This window comes from Ipomoea triloba, chromosome 9 (assembly GCF_003576645.1).
Source record: "Ipomoea triloba cultivar NCNSP0323 chromosome 9, ASM357664v1".
Classification (NCBI taxonomy): domain Eukaryota; kingdom Viridiplantae; phylum Streptophyta; class Magnoliopsida; order Solanales; family Convolvulaceae; genus Ipomoea; species Ipomoea triloba.
In genome coordinates, this window is record NC_044924.1 from 1,268,545 (window position 1) to 1,280,663 (window position 12,119).

General features: G+C 36.6%; 3 protein-coding genes across 8 annotated transcripts; 1 reads left to right on the forward strand and 2 right to left on the reverse strand.

Annotated features, from left to right (window-relative positions):
- LOC116028434 (transcription factor bHLH95-like) lies at positions 1–1,185 on the reverse strand. The gene is made up of 2 exons (XM_031270150.1): positions 829–1,185; positions 1–707 (listed from the first exon to the last, which is right to left on the reverse strand). The coding sequence occupies exons 1-2, from the start codon at positions 1,180–1,182 to the stop codon at positions 147–149; spliced, it is 915 nt and encodes a 304-aa protein (XP_031126010.1). The 5' UTR covers positions 1,183–1,185; the 3' UTR covers positions 1–146.
- Positions 1,186–4,774: 3,589 nt separating this feature from the next.
- On the reverse strand, positions 4,775–9,385 carry LOC116029346 (E3 ubiquitin-protein ligase MBR2-like). Of its 6 annotated transcripts, none has more exons than XM_031271308.1 (7): positions 9,083–9,385; positions 8,320–8,414; positions 6,417–8,135; positions 5,872–5,922; positions 5,513–5,608; positions 5,295–5,438; positions 4,775–5,206 (listed from the first exon to the last, which is right to left on the reverse strand). In XM_031271308.1, the coding sequence occupies exons 3-7, from the start codon at positions 8,082–8,084 to the stop codon at positions 5,075–5,077; spliced, it is 2,091 nt and encodes a 696-aa protein (XP_031127168.1). In that variant the 5' UTR covers positions 8,085–8,135; positions 8,320–8,414; positions 9,083–9,385; the 3' UTR covers positions 4,775–5,074. The 6 variants fall into 6 exon arrangements, with proteins under 6 accessions (XP_031127168.1, XP_031127165.1, XP_031127166.1 ...); XM_031271305.1 differs by having other exon boundaries at positions 6,417–8,244; XM_031271306.1 differs by having other exon boundaries at positions 9,050–9,385.
- Positions 9,386–10,631: 1,246 nt separating this feature from the next.
- LOC116028540 (40S ribosomal protein S16-like) lies at positions 10,632–11,344 on the forward strand. Its single transcript, XM_031270274.1, has one exon. It carries the CDS (start codon positions 10,710–10,712, stop codon positions 11,145–11,147), a length of 438 nt encoding a protein of 145 aa, XP_031126134.1. The 5' UTR covers positions 10,632–10,709; the 3' UTR covers positions 11,148–11,344.
- Positions 11,345–12,119: the final 775 nt, after the last annotated feature.

The following is a 12,119-nucleotide window of genomic DNA, read 5'->3' on the forward strand; positions in this document are numbered from 1 at the left end:
TTAAAACATAACTCTTGCCCAAGAGTTGATTCCATATATATATGGTAGATAAAGAAACTACTACTTGTAGTCCAAGTAAAACAAGCAAACAACCACACTTCGATCCCTAATTTCTACTGTATATATTCTTACAGCAATGGGATTGTTCAATACTGGTTTGCTATCCACATCATGATCTCTCCGGCAGCCTGTTTGTACATCTCCTCCACTGAAACCGACATTTCTGAGAACAGATCCTCGCACGGCCTATTAGCATGAGCTTGAACCATATACATGGTGCGATGATGATTCGATGAAACCTGAGCAGAAACCACCTCGATTTTATGCTTCTCCAGAACGAAGCAAATGGCCGGAAAGAGGCCGGGCTTCTTAGGACAGCAAAGACTGATTTGAGCATCATCGCCGCACACATTTAGGATAACATTCGGAGAAGTCCAGGTCTGGAACGCCGGCGGCTGAGGCGGGGCGGATGATGATCCGATGAAGGAAGGCAGACCGTCGGAAGATCCTTGATGATGATCGGCCAGGAACGCCTCCCTCGTAGTGAGCTCGGCGTTGAGTTTCTGTGATCCGAAAATGGACGGCGATGGATTATTGGAGTTAAATCCATGGAGGATTTCCAGCTTTCGAGTCTGCAGCTTCTGCAAAGTCTGTTGTAGGGTTTTGATATAGTTCACAGCTTCGTCAACAATGGTGGATTTGTCCGCCTGCAAAATGTATTCATTACATAGATCCAAAATTCCAAATCCGTTCGTTTGATTGCAAATAAATGACAATAATCAAATCTATCTCGATCTTATCAATCAATTACTACTAATTACTTATTACCTTTGGAGGAAGTTGAGGAAGCAAAGCATGGAGATTGGAGAACATATTCCTCATCTTCTTCCTCCTCTCTCTCTCCGTCCAAATATGTACCTCATGATCAGACTCAGCTCCTCCACCGCCGCCACTGCCGCCGCCTTTTGCTTCAATTCCTTTACCTCTGCCGCCGTCGCCGCCGTCACCGTTACTTTCCGACGCACGAGGCCTCTTCCTCCCGGTAGGCGGCAGCTGGGAATCGGCGGTACCGGAACCTGGTAACTTACATTGGCCGGATTTCTCTCCAGAGTTATCAGAATTGGTCATCGTCCATGCTTGATCTTCCCAGATGAAACAGTCTTGAGCACTGCTGTCACCCATATGCATAAACTCTGTATGTATATTTGTTGTATATATATGTGTGTGTATATATAAAAGCTGCAATTTAGATCATCAAGCTATGTGTATATATGTGCGTATATATAGGGGAGTTTTCTCCCTTTGCAAGGAAAAGAAATTTGGAGTTTTCTTGCGCTAAGAATATCAAAAAAACAATTTAGAATTATTAGTGCCGTTACTGCCCTCGAAACAATTAAACGGTAGCTTCAAAAATTTATCATCCATGTGGGTCCCGCTGCCCGAGTAGATCCATGCTCAAACTTGAGAAAAAGCGGGATAAAAAAATAATTTATTATGTTCCCGCGTTTTCTTTTCTTTTTTTTTACCTCATTTGATCCTTTTAATTTATATATATATATATATATATATATATATATATATTTATTGAGAAAAGATCCTTTTAATTATAATGAATTATGTTTATTGGTGATATGATTTTGAACTAAAAATGTGATATGGTTATTTATTTATAAAATTTGACAAGAAAGATTAAATGTGATAAAAATGATAACTATGTACTGATCAAATGTGACAAACTTGATAAATAAATGTAAAAGTAACTTAATGATCGTAGAATTAAGGGTGAAAATAAATCTATGTTTGATGAAGTTACTGCTTATAAATTCATTTAAAATACAAAATTTTGAAAGTTTTGTTTTATTAGGTCATCCCCAGTCGTAGTTTTTGGTGTAATTTTTGAAAAAATCAAACTTATGTGTAGAAGAGAGGGTGATGAGATAGAAGATTTGGTGCACACAGCACGGACTTGATTTTTGGTAATAAAGTAGTCCCACCACAGCGTAACGTAAGCGTCGTTTGTGGCGTGTGAGGAACGACATGGCGCCCAACAAGCGCCCGCTAGGACTTTTTGTTTTTCAATTTTGTTTTTTTTTTTTTTGCCCTTTCCCTCCAATTTTTTCTTTCCTAGTCACAGATGTAAAAAGTCTTAAAAAACTATAACTATTGGAGATGCTCTTAGCAACTACATGGTGCATGATTCGACTTTATTTTGGCTACTAATGTACAAGCATTTGAGAATTTGTAGATTAGTTAAATCAAATTTCATGATTTATTTCATCCTTATATCCCCATGGTAGAGGAGCAATGTATGACCCTTACATGTGGGGTTTTCAAAGTCTTATGTATCATATTTTTAGTTATTTTTTTAATTATGTTTTCAATAAGTTAATTTTTTATTAAGTTAACTTTTCTCAAAAAGTCTATATCGTAGGTTTAATTTAACTTTGATTACGAAGATTAATGGTCGGGTTTTAGCCTGTTTATCATTAGTTTTATCGGTGTTATCATTAGTTTATGAATAATTGATAGTTATTTAATTTAATAATAGTCCCCTGTTTTACAGAGGTTAATGATTGATGAGTAATGTTGTACGTATCACATTTGGATGAGTTCTTATATTGTGACACATAATTACCAGCAAGGACAAATCGCGAGCGTTATGTTTTTAGGTGCAATCATTAAAAAGTAATAGTTGTCTTTGCGCTGTTAATTATAGAATAACTTACGATTACTATCTGAATGTAAAAATTGCAAAGAAGTAAATCAGTTTAAATTATCTATAATTGATTAATTAAAATTAAGAATGCCAACAAAATGCTTCCATCAAAAGCCAGTCTTAAAACTTTGTGACTAAGTTAATTGTCCAATCAATTTTGTTACAGCTTCAATGCAAAATAAAAATTAATACTAACGCGTTATGCTAAAATAATAATAATAATAATAATAATAATAATAATAAATAATAATAATAATAATAATAATAATAATAATAATAATAATAATGTCAAGAGAAGGAAACACAGTCCATTATTTTTCAATACTTTTAATGTATCACATATTATTTTCTTAATATTTATAAACTTAACTAAATTTTTGAGATGAACAAATTTCACATTTAGTCTTCAACTATTGTGACATTACTACAATCATTACATTTTTAAAAAATTGACACAATATTTTCTTAACTTTCATTTGTGTGTCATAGTTAAGTCATTTGTTTATATTTTTATCATTCAACTATTAACAAAGATGGTTAACATCTAATTCTATCATTTCATTAAAAGGGTTTACAACAAAAGAAAGAGAAAATTACATGTTAGACAAGAGACTTGGGCGGTAAAAGTACATGTTAGGCTTTTTAATAACGACTGAATGACATACATTTGAAGCCCTGTTTCCAGGGTGGTTTAGCGTTTGGTGTTGCGCGAGGAACCACCGACCCCGCATCCCACTGGATTTCATAAATTTAAACATATAACCGATAACAGTAATGATACAATAATTGATGATTACAAAATAAATTTGTTCTTTTGATAAAATCTATCATACTGGTCCAGATCATATCAAATACATCATATATAAACGCAAACTTTTTTAATTATACTCAATGCAAATCAACACGGTATTAATTTTTACGCGTAAATAAACGACTTTTAACATTAATTTTTACCTGTCGTACCATGTGTCTCTGGTGCTTTTTCCAAAAAGATCATTTCCATTATTATTGTTATTATACTTCATTTGGAACTTTAGTTTGAGTGAATATTAGTTTAATAATTCTAATTATTATTCCATAGTAAAAATAAAAACCAAAAAAAAAAAGAAAATAAAAACAAAAAACAAAAAATATAATTTGTTAGCCTTTGTTCATAATTTCAGGTTACCCGTTGCCAACTTCTGATCTGTCAATCGGGCCCACGACGTATACAAACGAAAATGGGCCCAGTCTCTCCTACCAATCTACGTGGCATACATGCAACTAAAACTTACAAAAATGTACTATGTTTTTAGAACTTTTTAGAAAACACACCATATTTTAAACATTTCACAAATTATGTCACAATGGCAAATTATTGTGTACTCAGGTCCATCTGCGTATCTATGTAAAATTTACATATTAAATGTTTATAATTTATCTTTTAAAATTTACAATTTATATACTACAAATACACAATGTTAATATATATGCAATTGATTACCTTGTTTTGTATTAGTAAGTTCATTTCAAATACTGCAATCAATTCCAATACTAAAAATACACAATTTAATATTTTTAAAATTTAGTACATCTTGTTATGTATTTTGATTTAAAAACACAATTTGCATTCTGGATGTTTACAATTTCAATACTAAGAATACATAATTCAATGTCGTTTAGGATCAGAATCCCCTTTGCAAGATAGACCCTAGTTTATGCAATCAACTAAAAAAAAAAAAAAAAAAAACTAGATAGACCGAAAAATCCTTTTTTTTTTTTAAAGGCTATTCATACAATTCATTGACCAAAAATAAAAAATGGAAGAAAACATTTTTGAAAATAAAAAAAAAAAAAAATGAACTAACACAAATAATTTCTTTTACCAAACATTCTATACAAAATAAACAAAATGCATACAAGATTATTTGAAACCGCATGTGATACTTTTCAACAACATATGATTTTTCTAGAAATAAAATATTAATTTTTTGTTAAAATGTATTATATGTTTCATATGAGACTGTAAAGCCAACCAATCCACATACAGATAGGTATAAACAAACAAAGGAAGACTTAGGAATCATCAAAACTAAAAAAATTATTGCTAAACAGTTTAATAGGAAACATTAGTCCATCAAATGTTTATTTCCCATTCTCCAATCCCTTGCCATTCATGAGAAATAAGAAAAGATGTTTCAGACTGCATGCATAGTATAGACAGTCTTCTCCACATGAGACTTGAAATTTTCTTTTTTTTCATTTTTCCTAAGTTTTTCTTCTTTTTTTTTTTCTTTCTTTTTTTGGGTGGGTTGGGGGGAGGGGGGGGAGAGTTTGGGGAGGTGGAAGGTAGATGAATTCAGAATGAAGTGCCACTTGTCAGGTTTCCAAGCCTGTTGTCTTGCAGATTGGACATAGATTCTTGAGCATTAGCCACTGTTTAATGCAATCTGTATGGAACTCATGTCCACACCCTAATGTCCCAATGTCATCTGCAGTTACATATTCCTCCTGGAAAAGAAGAACGAATCGAATGAGTGAAACCGATTGATTTTGACAATGGAATTATGTTAGCGGGGAACATAGAGATGAATATCACCCGACATATACAACATGGCTCCAAGTCGGATGATAATCCTCCACAGAAAGAATCATATTTCCGCTGTTTCATAGATCCCAGAATGGTGGCCTCGCTCAATCCCGTGTTCACATTCCCTATGCGTTCTTCCAGTGCCAGCAATTCCTGATAAACGATGGCATTATAGTAAGAAGGTGTCAGAGGTAGAAACTCGGGATGGTAAGTGGATAGTATTCCACCTCATAAGACATGTTGTCCACATCGAGCCTCATATCTCTATGCCTATCGTGCGAGTCAGCAACCCCGTTGATGAATGGATTGAACACTGTGTAATCCTGAAAAATAATTACTAAATTTTTAACATGATGCAAGAAGTGAGTATCAAATCACACGTAATCCTAAACCTTCCGGCAAAATTGAGCTCTCGAGTTTTCATTTGACAGGGGTTTAAACGATTGCATTGCAAAGTCAGCAAAGACGGTTTCCAACTTCGAATGATGCCAAATCCAATCATCCCTCACATTATGTGATGGCATATCAATGGAAGCAAGTGAAAGCTCAAAATAATTTAGATTCAAAATAGAAAATAAAGTAAAACCTCAGCCTGGAAGTTCTCAGATCTTCGCATAGCATTAAGTACATCACGAATCTGTTGAAGTCAGGTGGCAAACAAACTAAATCAGTATTTACAAGATTGTTTAACATTTAGCTCCAAAAACAAAAGGCAGTACTTAATAAATCAGAATAATTCAGTATAAGGATCAAGAAGACTAATCACAAGAAGATCCATAACAGCTGTCATGTTGAAAGTAAGGTGCGAAATTAGGTTTAAACTTATAGCATTTGTTAACAGATCAAAAGTATTGCAATTTGGAAGAAAAAAAAAAAGTCATTTGTGACTGAATCTTGAGAGTTGAGAGAGTAAGATACTTTTCTCTAATTACTTCTCTCCAAGTTTTGTATAAATATAAGTTGCATAGAAACCTATATTCGGAGTGATATTTGCATCTATGAAGAACAGAATGTCTATCTAAAAATATTCAGTTTTAAATCCCTCCCAACCCCTGCCTCCCAAGAGCATACGTGCACCCAAAAAAAACTTTGAAGCATAAAAAAAAATAAAACCATAAACTGAAAGCAAACCTCAGATGCCACTCTGTGTCTCCCCTCAAAATCAGAAGCTAATGCACGCCATGGACCATGATTGTCACCTGAAACCTCTGCTGTCATAGTTGATCGAAGATATGGTTGGCGATTACCCCTCCTGCGAGGTCTGGATGACATCACTGGCTCTTCTGTGGAAGTACTAGCCCAGGGCAATGGTGAAAATGGATCATCTGAGGAAGTACTCGCCCATGATGGCAGTAAAAGATTACCTCCATCCTGGCTTCCTGGATCAGATCCTGCAGGTAGGGAAAAACCCCAAGGATAGTCTGACAATCTTTGATGGCTGCTAGTAGTTGGGTTCTGATTAGTATCCCAGTTTGTAGGAAATGTCTGTGAACTAGAGCTGGGGCCAATTCCAGAACCAGAAGGTTGGTTTTGAGAGGAGATTAGAACAGCTGAGTTCCAGTTATCAGCATCCTGTACCAGATTTCTTGTCTCAGTAGCAGAGAAATACCTATTACGTGCACCGTTATTTCTAAAGGAGCTTCTAAAGCTAGTTTCATCTCGAACTGTAGCACTACTTTCTGCGGAACGTGAACTAGAACTAGCACAATTGCCACTTTGTGAATCACGAGATCCATTCCAGGGATTCGAACGTGCACTCCTTGGAGGACTAGTAGATGCCATTGAAGGAGGCTGATTTGCAGAGTTACTTGAATTCATTGTTAGTGATAATGGATGCCTCAAGTCTGAAGAACTAGTTATAGAGAAATGTCTGGGTGGCACATTGGTAGTGATAGCATCAGAAGGCCCTACAGTAGCTCCAACTGGTGGTAAGCCAAATGAAACTGATTCTGGATTTGCAATGTTCTCGGTTGCATGAAAGTTTCTTGTAGAGCTCTCTGTAATCCCGTTAACACTTGAAGGTGGGAATTCATCACCAGCTGATAATCTTCTACTAGTTCCATTTCTTGAATTGGCTTGTTCCGAGACACCAGCATTGGAGGGCAAAAATATATTTAAGCTGCTAGAAGCATTATAATGAGAAGGAACATTGTGCAGTGTAATGTTCTCAGCTCGGGGATTGGAGCTCGAACTTCCACCTGCACACAACTTTTCAGAGCTAACTTCAAGGGCCTTCCGCTTGCAGGCAAAACCCCAGGTGCCCAAAGAAGAATCTGAATCATCATGGTTTCCCATCAAATCACCAGAATTGTATGAAGAGGTACCTCCATTATCAGAAGAAGGAAAAGCAGGAATAAGGTCGGTTTCTGATCCAACTGCCTTATTACGACCAAGAGGTGCACATGTTCTAGTGACCTGTGGACCACTGAAATTGTGATATGGACCACTTAAACTAACATTCCCAAGGCTGCAATTAGAACTAGAATGATGCATAGTAGTTCTGCCAATTGGGTGACTGCCACCATAAACATTGCTACAGTTCTCATGAAGGAGACCACTGGAAGAGTCAAATTCTCGTTCCTCTGACATTGGATCAGCTACAACATAATTGCTTGATGATGAAGACCAACCATGCCTTACTTCCAAATTACTCCCATGCACATGGCTATGTACATTTCGAGAAGAATTGGACTCACCTGGATCCCAGTCACTGAAACTAGGAGCATTCATGCCACCGGTATTTCCCCCACTAGCAGCAAGCACTGAATTTGATAATTGATTCTCAACTGGATCTGGCATGTTATCTCAAGAATTTGTTTGGTTTATAGAACAGTTACTAGATAAACACCCCTGGATAAGATTAATAGTTTCAGAAAAAAGAATTCAATTACTTCTTCCCATTGCATCTGGACCACTTAATATCCTAACAGCATTAAGTTGTAGTGCGACTCTTGGGAATCTGAATTCACAACATAGATTAGAATGCATTGGGACCAACCAGATTGAAGGGAAATAAAAGGCAACAACTTCTTACTTTTACAGAAGACTTTCTTCAAGAAACGAGAATCAGAAGGTTTCCATCTCGACCCTCATCAAATATGCTCCCATGACTCCAATTGAAGATTTCAACTGTTTATGAAATGAAACACACAAAAGACTTCACAATATAGCACATTAGGAAACTAGAAACTCTGGTAAACCTCTCATTCCTTTCCCATCAGTACCCATATCAAACTATAATCCGAATAATTAGAAAGAACATAAAACTGATAAAAGTTTAGCTTTTATGAACATGTTTTGTCACCAAGAAACCACACACAAGAAAATTATTATGATCAAAACATCAATACTCCTCCCTTCCTCAGAACAGACATATATCACTTTAGTTTGAATATTATAAAATTCAGTATAATCAAACGAACTAGTGAACTGGAACGATGGATTTCTTCAACAGGCCAAGAAAAGTCAAATCCTTGATATCACCCAATCAAAATTTGCATTATATACAAAGCATAATTCTTTATTAAATTAAAAAAAAAATAGATATTATCCAGCAACAAATTCGTATTGTATAACCTTATACCAGTAAACAGAATTCCCAGATCCTAAAAACTAAAAAGAAGGTATTTCAAACTAAAAGACCAGAACTTTTGTGTACTGGAGATCATATCACATAAGCAGCTGTGTATCACTCCACTAAAGATGAACAACATTCAATTACTTCCAGAAAACAATGATCACAAACTGATTCTTTAGCCAATTACCGAAATAAGTGATACGGGTCAAGAGAAAACAACCCGATGAGCTATTGGAGAAGAGGATCGGTCTCGGTTTCTCAAAAAACCAGTTCACTTCCTTGGCGCACAGCTTGGATGAACGGCTTTCGTTCCGGTGGGAAAACGGGCGAGCGGCAGGCCGTCGGGCAAATATGGATAGCGTGGACTACAACAAGGATGGCTCTATGGAGGACCTCCTCTGTAGAGAGAAGACGGGAGTGCGGTGAGTGGGCAGTGGGGACGGTGGCGTAGATACGTAGAGAACGGACTACGGAGTCCCAAGAAAAATTCGGAGTATTTGTTAACTTGATCCGTGCTTGGTTTCTTATTTTGTTTTGGTTTTGGTTTTTAGTCTGCGTCAATTATCCTGTGTTGCTCACTCAACATGCCATAAACCATAATTAAATGGTTTTACTTTTTTCTTTTTTTTTTTAAGTACGACTAACGATGATAAAGTGCAGTATATGTTTATAACTGTTTTTTACTCGAACCACCTCTTTCTTTATAGGAATACAACGGGGTGCCACTAGGTTGGGTATGGTGGGTCAGATGATAGATGTAGACCTCCCCGACAGGTTGTGGATGAGAGTGGAATAATAGGGTCGAGTAATGGACGTAGACGTTCCCGACAAAGTTCACCACTTAGGAGGTAATTTGTCTATTAAAGCACAAAGTGTCAATGTTATTGTTCTCATTAAAACTTGAACCCATAAAATCTCAATTATAACGGGGTGTTTGGTTCAATGTAGTTTAGGGTGCACCGAATTACAATTCAACGAATTGATAAACTACTGTGTTTGGTTGGAGGGAATTGCAATTCGGCCGAATTGCAATTCCCTCCTTTTGCTGATTTCCAATTCCCAACCCTCCCCCTATGAATTAGAATTCAGCAGTTTTTGGGAGAAAAATGTGGCTGTGAAGACAATATTACCCCTCTAAAACATTGCACTTGTCTGCCAATTTTTATTTTTTCATTGTATTATGTATTATGTGTATATATGTATTATGAATTCTGTGAGGATGCAGCAGCAGCAAGAAGAATAAAAAGAAAATGATAGATGCAGTAACATGTTTATATATGTGTGGATGCAGTAATATGTTCATATGGTAAATTATTATTATTATTATTATTATTACTTATACTTCTACTATATAAGGACATTTTAGTCATTCTGTCACTTATTACCTTTCAATTCCCTGTACTCCAATTCATGCCTACCAAACACTGTAATTTCAATTCCCACATTATTCATTGAATTGCAATTCCACCGAATTACAATTCTTTTCCCTCCTAATTCCTTCCTCCCAACCAAACGGGCTGTAAGAGATATTTCATGCTACTAGACTACAAGATCATTTATGCGGAGTATTATCTTTAATTTAACTAGAGTTGTATCAATTTTAAAAGTTTTTGCATTATGAGACAATACAAATAATGGACCAAAAATAAATTGTTGCATAAGAATCAGAACATTATGGGCCTACCCAAAGACCAATAAGCTTAGCCCAATAAGTGCTTACATTTGGCCCACCTGGTACCTCTTAAACTTCCTAAAAACCCTAGCGCGAAGCGTGAAGTTTCTTACGCAGGTCAGCAGGTTGCAGAGTAGGGTTTCTCTATTCCCCGCGGCAGAGAAGAACCACCAGAATGGCGGCAGCACCGGCAGAATCAGTTCAATGCTTCGGTCGTAAGAAGACGGCGGTTGCCGTGACTCACTGCAAGCGCGGCCGTGGACTCATCAAGATCAACGGCGTTCCAATCGAGCTGATCCAGCCCGAGATTCTCCGCTACAAGGCGTTCGAGCCTATCCTCCTATTGGGCCGGCACCGTTTCGCCGGCGTGGACATGCGCATCCGCGTCAAGGGCGGAGGTCACACCTCTCAGATCTACGCCATCCGTCAGTCCATTGCCAAGGCCCTCGTCGCGTTCTACCAGAAGTACGTGGACGAGCAGTCGAAGAAGGAGATCAAGGATATCCTCGTCCGCTACGACAGGACCTTGCTTGTTGCTGATCCAAGGCGCTGCGAGCCAAAGAAGTTCGGAGGTCGTGGTGCTCGTGCCAGGTTCCAGAAGTCCTACCGTTAATCACTCAACACAGTTCTGCTTTATATACCGAAAGTATTATGATTATTATTCTCAGAATTTTCCTGTTTTTTGTTTAATTATTCGGTATTTTGATGCTCTGTATTAGTTTACTCTTGTCTTAAATGACTACATCAGACGGTTTTCATCTGCCTTGAGCTTTGCGTGAGTTAGATATATTAAAATGCCTTATTTGAAAATTTTGAAGTTTGAATTTTGCAGTTTTGAGCTTTCTTAGTTCGAAGCTTTTAATACAGTAGTGTGTTTGTGTGTGTATATGAATCAGTGGATAGTTCTGTTTGGGTGTCTTTACCTGAAGAAGCCTTGAAATCTGTGGGCTATTCGTAGAAATTTTGTAGTGTTGAATGCTTGAACAGGCTGTAGTTGTTTGGGTTGTTTTATCCATATGAAGGGAGTCAAAGGACACTGATGATGTGAACTTTGTCCTGAGTTTCCCTGTTGTTTCTTATGATGTTATTTTGGAGGTCTGTATGTGATACACAGTTGTGCATATTTTTCATGTCATCTATCTTCAGAGTGTATCTACCATGAATATAAGATTTCAGCTCATCCAGGCTGATGTTCCAAGTTCTGATTTGCCGGCCGGCTTTTAGATATTACATGTTTTCTTTTTACCAAAAATCCTTGTAGGTATTCAAGTCTATAATGCTAGTATTATTCTATGTTTCAGTTGTTTACATATCCCAGATTGATAATCAAATTATTGCTTGCTTGCCTCTTCTGTTTTATACTGACAATAGCTTTTGCAGCAATTTTTCCAACTCCCCCACAGCCGAACATGGCTATTAGATATTATGCATTTTTAAAACCTAAACCATTGTCTTCTTTATACAAGTCTGTATTACCAGGTGTATACAAGTATATATTACTAGGTGTATTTTGTGTTTCACTTGTTTGCATATCCTTGATTGATTATCAAATCCTTGCTTGCTTGCTTTTTCTATTGGCTATTGC